Genomic DNA, 12455 nt, shown 5'->3' with positions numbered 1-12455 from the left:
AAGGTGGCCACATTCATATGGGATATATAGGGCCATACTTCATGGAATTCATATTGAGACTCTTAAGTTGCAAGCATGGAAGGCTAATGAAAGAGACATTTGTCTTAAGGAAGCTAGTTACTAGAATAGAAGGTTGAAAAAGGAACTGGAGCTAGCACAGTGGTTCACACCTGTATTCCCAGCACACAGACACTGAGACTGAGGCAGAAGGATCATAAGTTCAAGGATAGCCTGGGATAACTAGTAAGATCTTATCTCAAAATTAAATATCTGAACTTCAGGATGGAAAGAGATGGAATGCAGGCCTGGAGTCCTGGTAGGACCCTCCTGTAGACAAATTTCTAAATGTTCTTAATAAACAAAAAACACAGAGCCAAATATAGGAGTGAAAGCCTTAGAGAGATCAGGGAAATACAGAAAGCCACCAGCCAACCTTACCTCATCAACTCTGCAGCTTCCAAATGTGAGTTACTTCCTGTCTACCCACGACTATGTGCCTTGCTGTGGAGCTAAGGCATGTGCTACCACGCTTGGCTCTGTTTCCTGTGTGGCCTTGAACTCACAGAGATCCTGCCTGCTAAGTGATAGGATTAAGGGCGTGTGCTACCACTGCCTGACTTCTTTGTTTACTTATAATGGCTTTCTTTTTCCTCTGATTCTCCAGGCAAGATTTATTTATCAAAGCACAAATAAATATCACCACATTTCAGCACAAATAAAATATCACTACATTTCCCCTTTTTTGTCTAATAAAAAGAAAAACAATTTAAAGTTATAACTAATATAAGAAAAACTATATATAGTAAGTACAATAACTATATATAGTATATACAAGCAGTAAATACATCAACAATGTCTAGTCCATTTGTATTTGACAAATTTAGAGAAAATGTTCCATTATCTATCCTATTTTGATGAGTCCAAAATGTACTTTTCACTTTCTATCCTAACTTATACTACCAACAGGAAACTATCTTATGGTGTCTTTCAAACTTATACACTTAACACCTCTTAGTGAGTTTCTTTTCTGAATTTCTTAACAAGGAAAACTGTAACTATAACTATCTAATCTTGAACTCCCTCAGAGACCCAAGAAGGAAATAATGTTATCTAGGAAAACAGGAAGTGCAAACAAGTGACTTTCAAAAAATGAGTTATGATGGAAACAGCCAGCTTCCTGGACAGTCACCCCAGGTTTCTCTGAACATTGGGACATCATCTTTGGCCTTCAGGCTTATCATATCTGACAGACTCATTTATGAAGTAGGATGTACACAAGGCTTACAGCTCAACCTTACTTTGGGTGTGAGTATTCCATGTACCAGATAAGCCTGAATTCCACCAGTGACCTGTCATGATTCAGGATTTTAAATTCTGGAAATTGCTGGTGTTTTTGGAATTCAGCTGCCAATTCTTCTTGGCTTGTGTGTGGCTTTATCTTGGCATCCCATTCTTCCTGGCTTGTGGGTGGCTTCATCTCCTTTATTAAATGCCAGTCTACCATTGAGAGGATAGACTCTGTCAGCCTAGTTACTCTTTCAAGAATAACTGTTTCAGCTACTGTTCCACTGCACACCAGAAGCCATTGGTCCATTGCCTGTTCAGCTGCCTTTGAAGAAAGGGGCACTGTACCTTTTCTGAATTGCAAAGCCACTTCAGCGATGGTTCCTTGGAGGATGCTTGTTGCTAAAGCCACAACCACACTTGTCTTGGCAAGGATCAGTAGTCCTTTGTTTTGTGTCCTGTTTGTCCATTTTGGACAGCATACTGTCAGCAGCCAGTGCAAGGGCACTTTCTTGCCCAGTGGCTAACTTTTACTGCAATGAAAGTTAACTCCATATGCATTTTCTTCAATGCCCATATCTTCTCTGAAGTAGATTGGTGCTGCCAGGAGCAGACATGTCTCACAGTCATTAAAAAAAGAAAAAAAATCTGTTATTAAAACATTTTAAATGCCATATTCTGTAGATCTCTGAAGGGTTTGAGGATGACCTGTCTAAAATATATCTCTGCTTGACCTTGCAAACATATCTAGTGTGACTACAAGTTCAATTGTAGTGTCTAAGTACTAACTTCCATTTTTTTAATATCATAATAGTTAGTAATAATAACATTCAAGGATTAGCAAATTGCATTACATTGTTAAATGAACTGTATAGGTATAATATCCTGAACAAGAGTAGAAATATATGTACAGTATTTTCTAACAAAATCAATCTCAAATTTGTATCAATATACACAATTTGTATACAGTATATAAAAATCCAATCCAATGTAAAATATTTAAAACTAGTAGTTGTCTTTTAAAAGTAAATTCAATAATCTACCTTTTTATCTGTATCATGTCTATGTCCTCTCTTTTTTCTTGTCAGAGTACATTCAATAATCTACCCTTTATTTTATCATTTCTATTTTTTCAGAGTAGATTCAATAATCTACCTCTTATCTATATCCTCTCTTTTCTTTTTCTTTTTTTTTAAACAAGAACCTTAAATCTAATCTCCTTTGTTTAGCCTCTTTCCTGACTGTTAACAATAACAACTTGTAACCAACCATCCTAAACAATGACAATTATCCCAAACCCAAAACCCATTGAAAGACCATAAACCATCTGCCTCACCTCTTGGGAATGTGGTCATTGTGTTCTTAAAATTGCTTCCTGCTGTTTGTGGGCGGAGGCATCTTTAGGGGATTCTGAAAAGAAAAATTTTGGGTTAATTGTCAAGTCCTAAGAGAGATAGCTGTATCATTTGTTGTCTAGTCTATGCATAATGCAAAAGTGCAGGGCTTATCTCAAGTCTTTGCTAGAATAGTCTGTGAAGCTGGATCATCTCAGCTAGCCATCTCGAAATTGTCCTGAGCAGTTTGTAGTCCAAAGATGATCTTTGGGTGATGTTTGTCAGCTTAGTGGTATTATTATTGTCCACGTGGAATCATCACTGTGGGGCCCATCATCTTTCTGGACATTTCAAATTTGCTGTTAGGCCTGGTATTGATTCCCTGCAGAAAACTGATAGAGATTCCAACACAAAAGCATGTATAAGCAGCTAAATGAAGCCTTTTATCTAGAATTAGTTAGTACTCTATATGACCATTAATATCATAACAAAAGTTAATATATATATATATATATATAAATCTTATAAATTTTGATATAAATTCATACCTTAAGAAAAATTTAAAGAATCAAAATAGAACCAAAGGATTGAGATAGTGGCAATGGACTAGTCCCTTAATTTTGGTTTTCTTCTGTCCCATATCACATGGCTCTTCTGACCTGATACAGAGATTTTGCATTTTCCTTTTAACAAACATGCTTGGGTTTAAAGAAGGAGAGAGCTGGGGCTGGAGAGTTGGCTCAGAGGCTGTTCTTCCAGAGGTTCTGAGTTCAATTCCCAGCAACCACATGGTGGCTCACAACCCTCTGTAATGAGATCTGGCTCCCTCTTCTGGCCTGAAGGGATATATGTAAGCAGAACACTGTATACATAATAAATAAATGAATTAAAAAAAAAAAAAGGAGAGAGCCATTCTCCAACTCCAAAGCCAGCTTTAATTTTTAATTGAGCTGGCACTACAAAAAGACCATTTGTGTTAAGTGTCTGTAGAGAAGAGCAGAAACAAACATTTAGGAAAAGTTATGAAATTTTATATGTGATATACCAATAGGCCACTTTACTCTTTTTCTTGGGACATTTTTTTTCTAGATGATTTGTCCTTTTTCTTCAGATGTCCCATTTATCCAGTGTTCTTCAGATTCCTTAGCCTTCATTTTCCTGAAAGACAAAACCAAAAACCCTTCCCCAAGCCTAACTTTGGGGAGGTTCCCTTTTGGCAAGTTATATCTGATTAAATGAAAAGCATTTGTTAGTGGTATAAGTTAGTTTAAATTGGATGGTCATGCTGGTTGATGAACTATCACCTCTTCTAATTAAGAGGTCTCTCTTATTCAAATCAAACCTTTATCAATTTTGATGGTGTCCACAGCTTTTTCTTCTCCTGTAGAAATAAAAGCAAAACCTCATCCCCAGCATAACACATATCTTGGTTTCCATTCTGAGGTCAGCACATCCTTAAACTATATAGGCTGATTTAATCCTGAAGTTTTTTCTATTATCCAATGTCTCTCCACAGCTGTTGTTCCTTTCTCATTAGCACTGAGAAAATTCAAATTTAATAGAGCATTATGTAATCTATTTCTGGGGGTTTTTGTTACCCCTTTCTGTTTATTTAGCATATCCTTTAGAGTTCGACTTGATCTTGCTATGAATGCTTGGCCTGTAGGATTATGTAGTATATCTGTAATATGTTTTATAGTGTAATAAGCAAAAAACTGTTTCATTTTAACAAAGACATATGCTGGAGCATTGTCAGTTTTAATTTGTGCAGGTATACCTATGATGGCCGTAACTTCTAGCAAACGCGTGATTACTGAATCAGCTTTTTCAGAACTCAGAGCAGTCACCCATTGAAATCCTGAATAGGTATCAATGGTGTGATGTACATATTTCTATTTTCCAAATTCTACAAAGTGAAACACATCTATCTGCCAGAGTTCATTCCTTTGAGTACCCTTTGGGTTACATCTTGCTAGTAATGGAATCTGATTGTAAAAAAGAACAAGTGGGACATTTCCTCACAATTTCCTTGGCTTGTTGCCAGGTTATGGAAAAATTCTTTTTAAACCCTTACTACTGACATGATGTTTTTTATGAAATTCTGAGGCCTCCAGCACATTTCCTATCAATAGTTTATCAATCTCATCATTACCTTGTTAGAGGGCCTGGAAGATCCATATGGGATTGGATGTGAGTTATGTATAAGAGATTCTTTCTATTCCTGATTATATCTTGTAACTGAATAAATAACAAAGTTAATTCTGACTCATCAGGGATAAATTCTGCAGTCTCAATATGTAAGACCACCCTTTCAGCATACTGAGACTCAGTAACTATGTTGAGAGGTTCAGAAAAATCCATTAATACCAACAGAGTAGCATACAATTCTGATTTTTGAGCCAAATTGTAAGTACTTTGAACCACTTTACTTAAATTTTCTGACTTGTAGCCTGCCTTTCCTTGTTTGATTGCATCTGTATAAAATGTACGGGCTCTAGATATATGTGTTTCCCAAACAATGCGAGACGAATCCAATCAGCTCTCTTTATAAGTGAAGGATTCTTTTGGGCCTTGTATAACTTTTGGAAATGATTCAATTTTCTTTCCTGCTTTCTCAATTCTGTCCCATCCATTTATGGCTGTCATGCAGCATAGAATTAAGGTTTGGATATCACATAAACATTGTCTTTGTATATCAGTGTAATCACCTTCTCCAAAAAGCTGGTCCTGGGAAATTTCCACACCTCTAGTTCTACATTGGTGTTCTATTGTTTTAACTTTCTCTTTAAACCAAGTTCTCCATTGTAATTGTGTTCTGGCTTCTAGGATAGCTATAATTTATTCTTTCCAGTCCTGAGGGATAATTCTATTACAAGTTGACCACGAGTTTAATATCTGCTTTACAAATGGAGAATGTATGCCATATGATACTATAGCGTCTTTAAATCTCCTTTAAATCTAACATTTCCACTGGAGTCCAATTAGCTTGTACATGCCCTAGAGCAGGTAGTTCCTGTAAGGTTATCAGATAGATTAAGTTTGATTGTTTGAAAACAGGCTGTCTCTCTGTAACTGTAAAATTCAATCCTGAAATAATTTCACCTTTAAATTCTCCTGTCTGGGTCTGAATTTCTCTATAATTCATTTTAACAGATTTTTCTAAAGCTTTTATCTTGGCACTTAAATTGACCAACCTTTTTAATGCTAAAATAAAAATGATCAAACAAATAATATTCATAATTAATGTTACATACATCCCATCAACATTAATTATCCTCTCATTTAATTGTTACATTTTCAGACTGCCTAAATGTGTTATCAAACAGAGACCAAATTCCTTCCCTTGTAAAAATGTTTCCTTTTTTTTGGTTTTTTGAGACAGTGTTTCTCTGTGTAGTTTTGGTGCCTGTCCTGGATCTTGCTCTATAGACCAGGCTTGGTCTCGAACTCACGGAGATCCACCTGGCTCTGCCTCCCGACTGCTGGGACTAAAGGTGTGTGCCACCACCACCCGGCCAATGTTTCCCATTTTTTTTAATGTGGGAAAAAGATTCTCTTTTAACTAATTTCAATCTTTAAGATATCTTAATTGACTTACTAAGTCTGTCCACTGCGTAGAACAGTAGAAGTCCGAGGGATTTTCAAAGCAGCTACCTAGTGTGGTGGCAGTCCGAGATGGGAATCCAGAGAGAGAGAGGGAGTGAGAGAGCCTACCATCCACCAGCAGAAAGAAAGCCAAAGAGACTCCAGCCACGTGCTCTGGCCTGAGCTGTGCAACTGGGCCTGAGGCAGGGGCCCTGTAAGCCCACAAGCAGTTTTTTAATGAATTCTTGCCACATGGGCACCAATTGTAGATGAATTTCTAAATGTTCTTAATAAATAAAAAACACAGAGCCAAATATAGGGGTGAAAGCCTTAGAGAGATCAGGGAAATACGGAAAGCCACCAGCCAACCTTACCTCACCAAGTCTGTAGCTTCCAAATGTGAGTTACTTCCTGTCTACCCACATCTATGTGCCTTGCTGTGGAATTAAAGCGTGTGCTACCACACCCTCCCTCCTTACCTCTGTGCCTGTGTCACTGTCTTCTCTAACCACAGAGCTAATCATCTTGTAGAGTATGGCCATGGCAAAGCACCTGAATTCATGTGTGGTTATTCCAGCCATACTCTAGCAAAGTAACTCATTTCCTCTTACCTTAAACCAAAGAGCCAGCTTACTGGTAGAAAATACGTTACTGGTACTCTGTGATGTTGGCCAGTGGCAGCAAGTAGCAACAGCTTTTAGGCAGCCTAGACATCATGAGGAGGCAGAAATCATCACTCTAGCTGGGGGTGGAGTAGAGTGGGGTGGGGTGGGGTTAGGTAATGCTGCATGTCTTTAATCTCTGCTGTAGGCCACAAAAAATATATGAAGTAGGATTTCAGCTCATTATGACAAAGCTATACCTGGAAGAAACCAAGGGCCTTCCAGAGGTCAAGCTGAGACTCAAGGAGTCTTGGCGATCTTGGCTTTTGATTATTAGCCATTTCCTGCTATGAATTTCTCATGTGCTGTTGTAGCTTTTCCATCGTTCATTGAGCACAATCTCTCCTCTCCTAATGGAATATTTAGATAACCTTTAGTGCAGTAATGCAGCCAGGATCCCTAATTTCAGGCCTTTCTGTAATTATCGTCATTAGCAGCATCCGGCCAGGACCATCCCCAGATGGATGAAAGTATCTTATCAGAGATACCGCTGTACTCTCTAAGAACAGACTTAAGCATCCATACTATCTGTTCAAGAAGGCCTGGTGGATGTGCTAATTAAGTTAACTTTCTTCCTTTCCAAAGTCTTATCTCTAGTTTTACATCTACCTTTAACTATTAACTCAGAACTAAAGGGTTTCTACTTACTGGTACATCAAGCTGACTCAGGCTGCATGGCCACCAAGTGCACTCCCCCACCCTGCCAGAATGCAGTAGTCAAGATTACTTGGACAGATAAGGGGCCAAAGGAAAATAAGGCAGTTTTATTTTCAGTTGTCGCTAATAGACTCCTAGCACTTTAACTAACCACTTCTAAGAATATAGTTGAGCACATAAAATCCCATGCTCAGATATTAACCAAATTTAGCCCTCAGTTGATTCTATTCCCCATTAGTCACTTCCCATTTGGGTTGCATATAATGGCTGGCAATTACTGCCCTTTTGTGTGGATCTTATTGCCCCTCCTTTTGACTCTGAGAGAATTCAAGCCTGGTGAACTTGCCTTAGCCAGAGCATTGCTATGGCATGGGCATGTTACTGTAAACCTCAGAGACTTGGAAGGACTAGACGGAGAAGAGAAAAGAGAATGGAAGAACTAGATGGGTAAAAACTGGAGAGGAACATACTGAAATGGGGAAGAACTAGATTGAAGGGCTAGAAGAGAGTGCTAGAGGAACGAGATGGAAGATGAGGAAGAGGGGGGATGGGGAAGAACAAGATGAGGAACAAGATGAGAAAGAAGGAGATGGGAGAGGAGCTGAGACAGGAAGGAACTAGATGGAGGAGAACCTAGATGGGGCAGAACTAAGATGAGAGAATTAAGATAGAACTTAGACAACAGCAGATAAATGTAGAAAGAAATTAGGCTAGAAAGAAGCTGGGCATGAGAGCAGAACTGAAGCTGTGTAGACAAAATTTTATCTCAGAGGAATAAAGTAGATGGATAAAAGAGCTTGGTGTACTTAGATTCTTTTCCTGAAAATAATTCACGCCATTCATAGATTCTCTTCTGGGCCCCTGGGAAGATTATTAAGGCTGGTCCTTACTAATATTCGAGAAATCTCAGCACTTGTGAGGCAGAGGCAGGCGAATCTCTGAGATCGAGGTGAGCCTGGTCTACAGAGTGAGTTCCAGAACAGCCAGGATTACACAGAGAAAATCTGTCTCAAAACAAACAAACAAAAAACAAATCCACTACTCTATAGTGTACTGTGCAGTGAAGCTAGGCTGTTCAGAAACTTATGTGCGCCCAATACATACTACTTAGAATATTTTCAGTTTATAGTGAGGGAGTGACCTCGCCATAACAGAGTGGCATCTTTGCTGCAAAACAACAGTAGACACTATTTCATCTTTCTCTAAGAAGCAAGGAGAAAGCCACAGTGCTTCTTCTGACTTAGTCAAGAAGGCATAAGCTGTCGTATTGCCAGCCACTAAGAACAACCAACATTTAAGGGGAGGAGCTGTCCTTTGCTTGGAAGAATCAAAATATTTATGGGTAGATTGAAAATTTTTAAATTTATTCTTATGTATGCTTACCTGCTTGTCTGTATGTATACACAGAGGCTAGAAGAAGGTGTCAGAACCCCTGGAACTACAGTTACAGATGGTTGTGAGCCCCTTATGTGTGTGTCGAAAACCAAAGCTGAGTCCTCTGTCAGAGCACCAAGTGCTCTTAGCCACCAAGCCATCTCTCCATCAGCCCCCATTTATGGGAGATTTTAAAAATCACTAGACGGCACACACCTTTAATCCCAGAACTCAGGAGGCAGATGCAGGTGGATGCTCTGTGAGTTTGAGGTCAGCCTGGTCTACAGAGTGAGTTCCAGAACAGCTAGGGGTACATAGAGAAACCCTGTCTTAGAAAACAAACAACAAAACCAAAACAAAATAAGCCCCCCTCAAATAACCGAAAAAAATCACTACTGGGATTATTTGAAGTTAAAAGAGGCCACAGAGCTAATGTAATAATATGCTCCAGGTTCCCAGCTTTTGTGAGCTGTCGTTCATGCTGGGGTGAGCTTTGTTGGTGCAGCTGGCTGTGAGTCATTTCTGCTCCTGTAAGTAACCCCAATAAGATCCATCAGTTGACCAAGTTGGACTTTGGTAGTAGCCATACTTCGGTCTGTCATGGGCTCCCTGTATCTAAGGTGAATGAATGTGTGTGTAGCAGCTCCCATAAAAACCTTTGTCACACAACGTCCATGAACATGGGCGATCTTTCCATCTTCTAGTGTTTCTCTGATTTCTTTCTTCAGTGTTTTAATTTTTCCACTGTAGAAATCTTTTATTTCCTGATTTAGGCTTATTTCAAAGTCGGCTTTGTTGTTATTTTGAAATGATTGTGAATGGGGATGTTGCACTGATTTTATTTATTATTTATTTTTAAATCGCATTTATTTGTGTGTGTGTGTGTGTGTGTGTGTGTGTGTGTGTACAAGTGCACACAAGCACATGTATGGGCACAGCTGTCACAATGTGTATGTAAAGGCCACAGGACAACTTTCTAGAGTCAGCTCCATTCTCTACTAACACCACGTAAGTCCTGGGGATTGAACTCAGGCATCTCAGGGCTTTAGGGTCTCTTATGTGTCATCTGCACATGAAGACTTTTCCTTTTTCATTTGTATGTGTCTCCCTTCTGTTCCCCTCTGGGATTGTTGCTCTAGCTAATACTTCAAGTACTGTACTGGATATGAGTGGAGAAAAAGGCCACCACTGTCTAGTCCTGTCTGGAAATGCTTTGATTTTTCTTGTCTAGTATAACTGTGGGGTGGGCTCATCATTATTAGTCATTATTATGTTGAGGTATGGTCCTTCTTTTCCTGATTTTTTTCAGGGCTTTTGGTGAAGAGATTTGGGGCTTTATCAAAAGTTCTTTTTGCATCTTTGAGATGACAGTGTGATTGATTGATTGATTGATTGATTGATTTTGGTTTTCCGAGACAGGGTTTCTGTGTAGCTTTGGAGCCTGTCCTGGAACTCAAACTGTAGACCAGGCTGGCCTCAAACTCATAGAGACCCACCTGCCTCTGCCTCCCAAGTGCTGGGATCAAAGGTGTGCACCACCAACCCCCAGCCTGATAGTTGACTTCTGTCTTGAGTTTATTTATGGAATGTATACCACTGTTGATTTGCATATATTGAGCCATCTCTGTATCACTGGAATGAAGTCGCCTTGAACATGAGGAATGATCTTTTTGATGTGTTCTTGAAACCAGTTTGCAAGTATTTACTGAGAATGTTTACATCTGTGTTCACCAGGGAGGCTTGCCTATAACTCTCTCTGTCTCTCTGTCTCTGTCTCTCTGTCTCTGTCTCTCTGTCTCTGTCTCTCTGTCTCTGTCTCTCTCTGTCTCTGTGTCTCTGTCTCTGTCTCTGTCTCTCTCTCTCTCTCTCTCTCTCTCTCTCTCTCTCTCTCTCTCTGTGTTTTGTATTTTGGTTCAGTGTTAGAATAAATCTGGCCTTGTGTGGAGAATGGTAGCCTTCTTTCTGTTTCTATTTTATGGAGGAATTTGAGAAACATTTGGTATTACTTCTTTAAATGTCTGTCTACACAGCTTCAGTTCTGCTCTCATGCCCAGCTTCTTTCTAGCCTAATTTCTTTCTACATTTATCTGCTGTTGTCTAAGTTCTATCTTAATTCTCTCATCTTAGTTCCGCCCCATCTAGGTTCTCCTCCATCTAGTTCCTTCCTGTCTCAGCTCCTCTCCCATCTCCTTCTTTCTCATCTTGTTCCTCATCTTGTTCTTCCCCATCCCCCCTCTTCCTCATCTTCCATCTCGTTCCTCTAGCACTCTCTTTTAGCCCTTCAATCTAGTTCTTCCCCATTTCAGTATGTTCCTCTCCAGTTTTTACCCATCTAGTTCTTCCATTCTCTTTTCTCTTCTCCGTCTAGTCCTTCCAAGTCTCTGAGGTTTACAGTAACATGCCCATGCCATAGCAATACTCTGGCTAAGGCAAGTTCACCAGGCTTGAATTCTCTCAGAGTCAAAAGGAGGGGCAATAAGATCCACACAAAAGGGCAGTAATTGCCAGCCATTATATGCAACCCAAATGGGAAGTGACTAATGGGGCATAGAATCAACTGAGGGCTAAATTTGGTTAATATCTGAGCATGGGATTTTATGTGCTCAACTATATTCTTAGAAGTGGTTAGTTAAAGTGCTAGGAGTCTATTAGCGACAACTGAAAATAAAACTGCCTTATTTTCCTTTGGCCCCTTATCTGTCCAAGCAATCTTGACTACTGCATTCTGGCAGGGTGGGGGAGTACACTTGGTGGCCATGCAGCCTGAGTCAGCTTGATGTACCAGTAAGTAGAAACCCTTTAGTTCTGAGTTAATAGTTAAAGGTAGATGTAAAACTAGAGATAAGACTTTGGAAAGGAAGAAAGTTAACTTAATTAGCACATCCACCAGGCCTTCTTGAACAGATAGTATGGATGCTTAAGTCTGTTCTTAGAGAGTACAGCGGTATCTCTGATAAGATACTTTCATCCATCTGGGGATGGTCCTGGCCGGATGCTGCTAATGACGATAATTACAGAAAGGCCTGAAATTAGGGATCCTGGCTGCATTACTGCACAGAAGGTTATCTAAATATTCCATTAGGAGAGGAGAGATTGTGTTAAAACCCAATGACTTCTAAAGAAGGCTCTTCAGATTCAAGTAAGCAACTCAGAACTCCCAGGAAGTCTCTGAAACTGACCATATCATAAGCTCATCAGACCCCAAGGTCAGATAAGCAGGAAGGACTGCTGAAGTGACCGTACCAGACTAGCTGCCTGGAAGAGGCAACTTTCCAACCTGTTGAGCTGTCTATAAGTGGTGCAGTGAGCTGTCTACAAGTGGTGTGGTGAGGTCAGCTTTTATGAGCTGTTACTCATGCTGGGGTGGACTTTAATGATGCAGCTGCCTTTGAATTCTTTCTGATCCTGTAAATAACCTCTCACCCAATAAACTCATTGGCTTACCAGGTTGGACTTTGATGGTGTCCTTATTTTGGTCTGTCACTGGGTCTCTATCTGGGGTGAAGAGACACTTGTCCATGTCTCCCCAGGTACAGTGCCAGCTGCTTTTTCCGCTCAA

General features: G+C 39.7%; 1 protein-coding gene and 1 long non-coding RNA gene across 3 annotated transcripts in view; one reads left to right on the top strand and one right to left on the bottom strand.

The window, feature by feature from the left end:
* Positions 1 to 458: 458 nt before the first annotated feature.
* LOC131921704 (uncharacterized) lies at positions 459 to 4642 on the bottom strand. Its single transcript, XR_009382070.1, has 4 exons — positions 4396 to 4642; positions 3664 to 3999; positions 2621 to 3010; positions 459 to 1903 (listed from the first exon to the last, which is right to left on the bottom strand). It is a non-coding gene; the product is annotated as an uncharacterized LOC131921704 (long non-coding RNA).
* A 57-nt stretch (positions 4643 to 4699) lies between these two features.
* The window catches only part of Cmbl (carboxymethylenebutenolidase homolog), a 35762-nt gene continuing 28006 nt past the window's right edge, over positions 4700 to 12455 (top strand). The window contains exon 1 of one of the 2 annotated variants that reach the window (XM_059276433.1): positions 4700 to 4808. In XM_059276433.1, coding sequence (XP_059132416.1) covers positions 4797 to 4808 — 12 coding nt within the window. In that variant the 5' untranslated portion in view covers positions 4700 to 4796. The remainder of the gene's footprint in view (positions 4809 to 12455) is intronic. The other variant, XM_059276431.1, reaches the window with a different exon arrangement.

The sequence above is a fragment of the Peromyscus eremicus genome, chromosome 11, assembly GCF_949786415.1.
Source record: "Peromyscus eremicus chromosome 11, PerEre_H2_v1, whole genome shotgun sequence".
NCBI classification, from domain to species: Eukaryota; Metazoa; Chordata; class Mammalia; order Rodentia; family Cricetidae; genus Peromyscus; species Peromyscus eremicus.
This window is presented reverse-complemented; position numbering and strand designations above follow the sequence as displayed.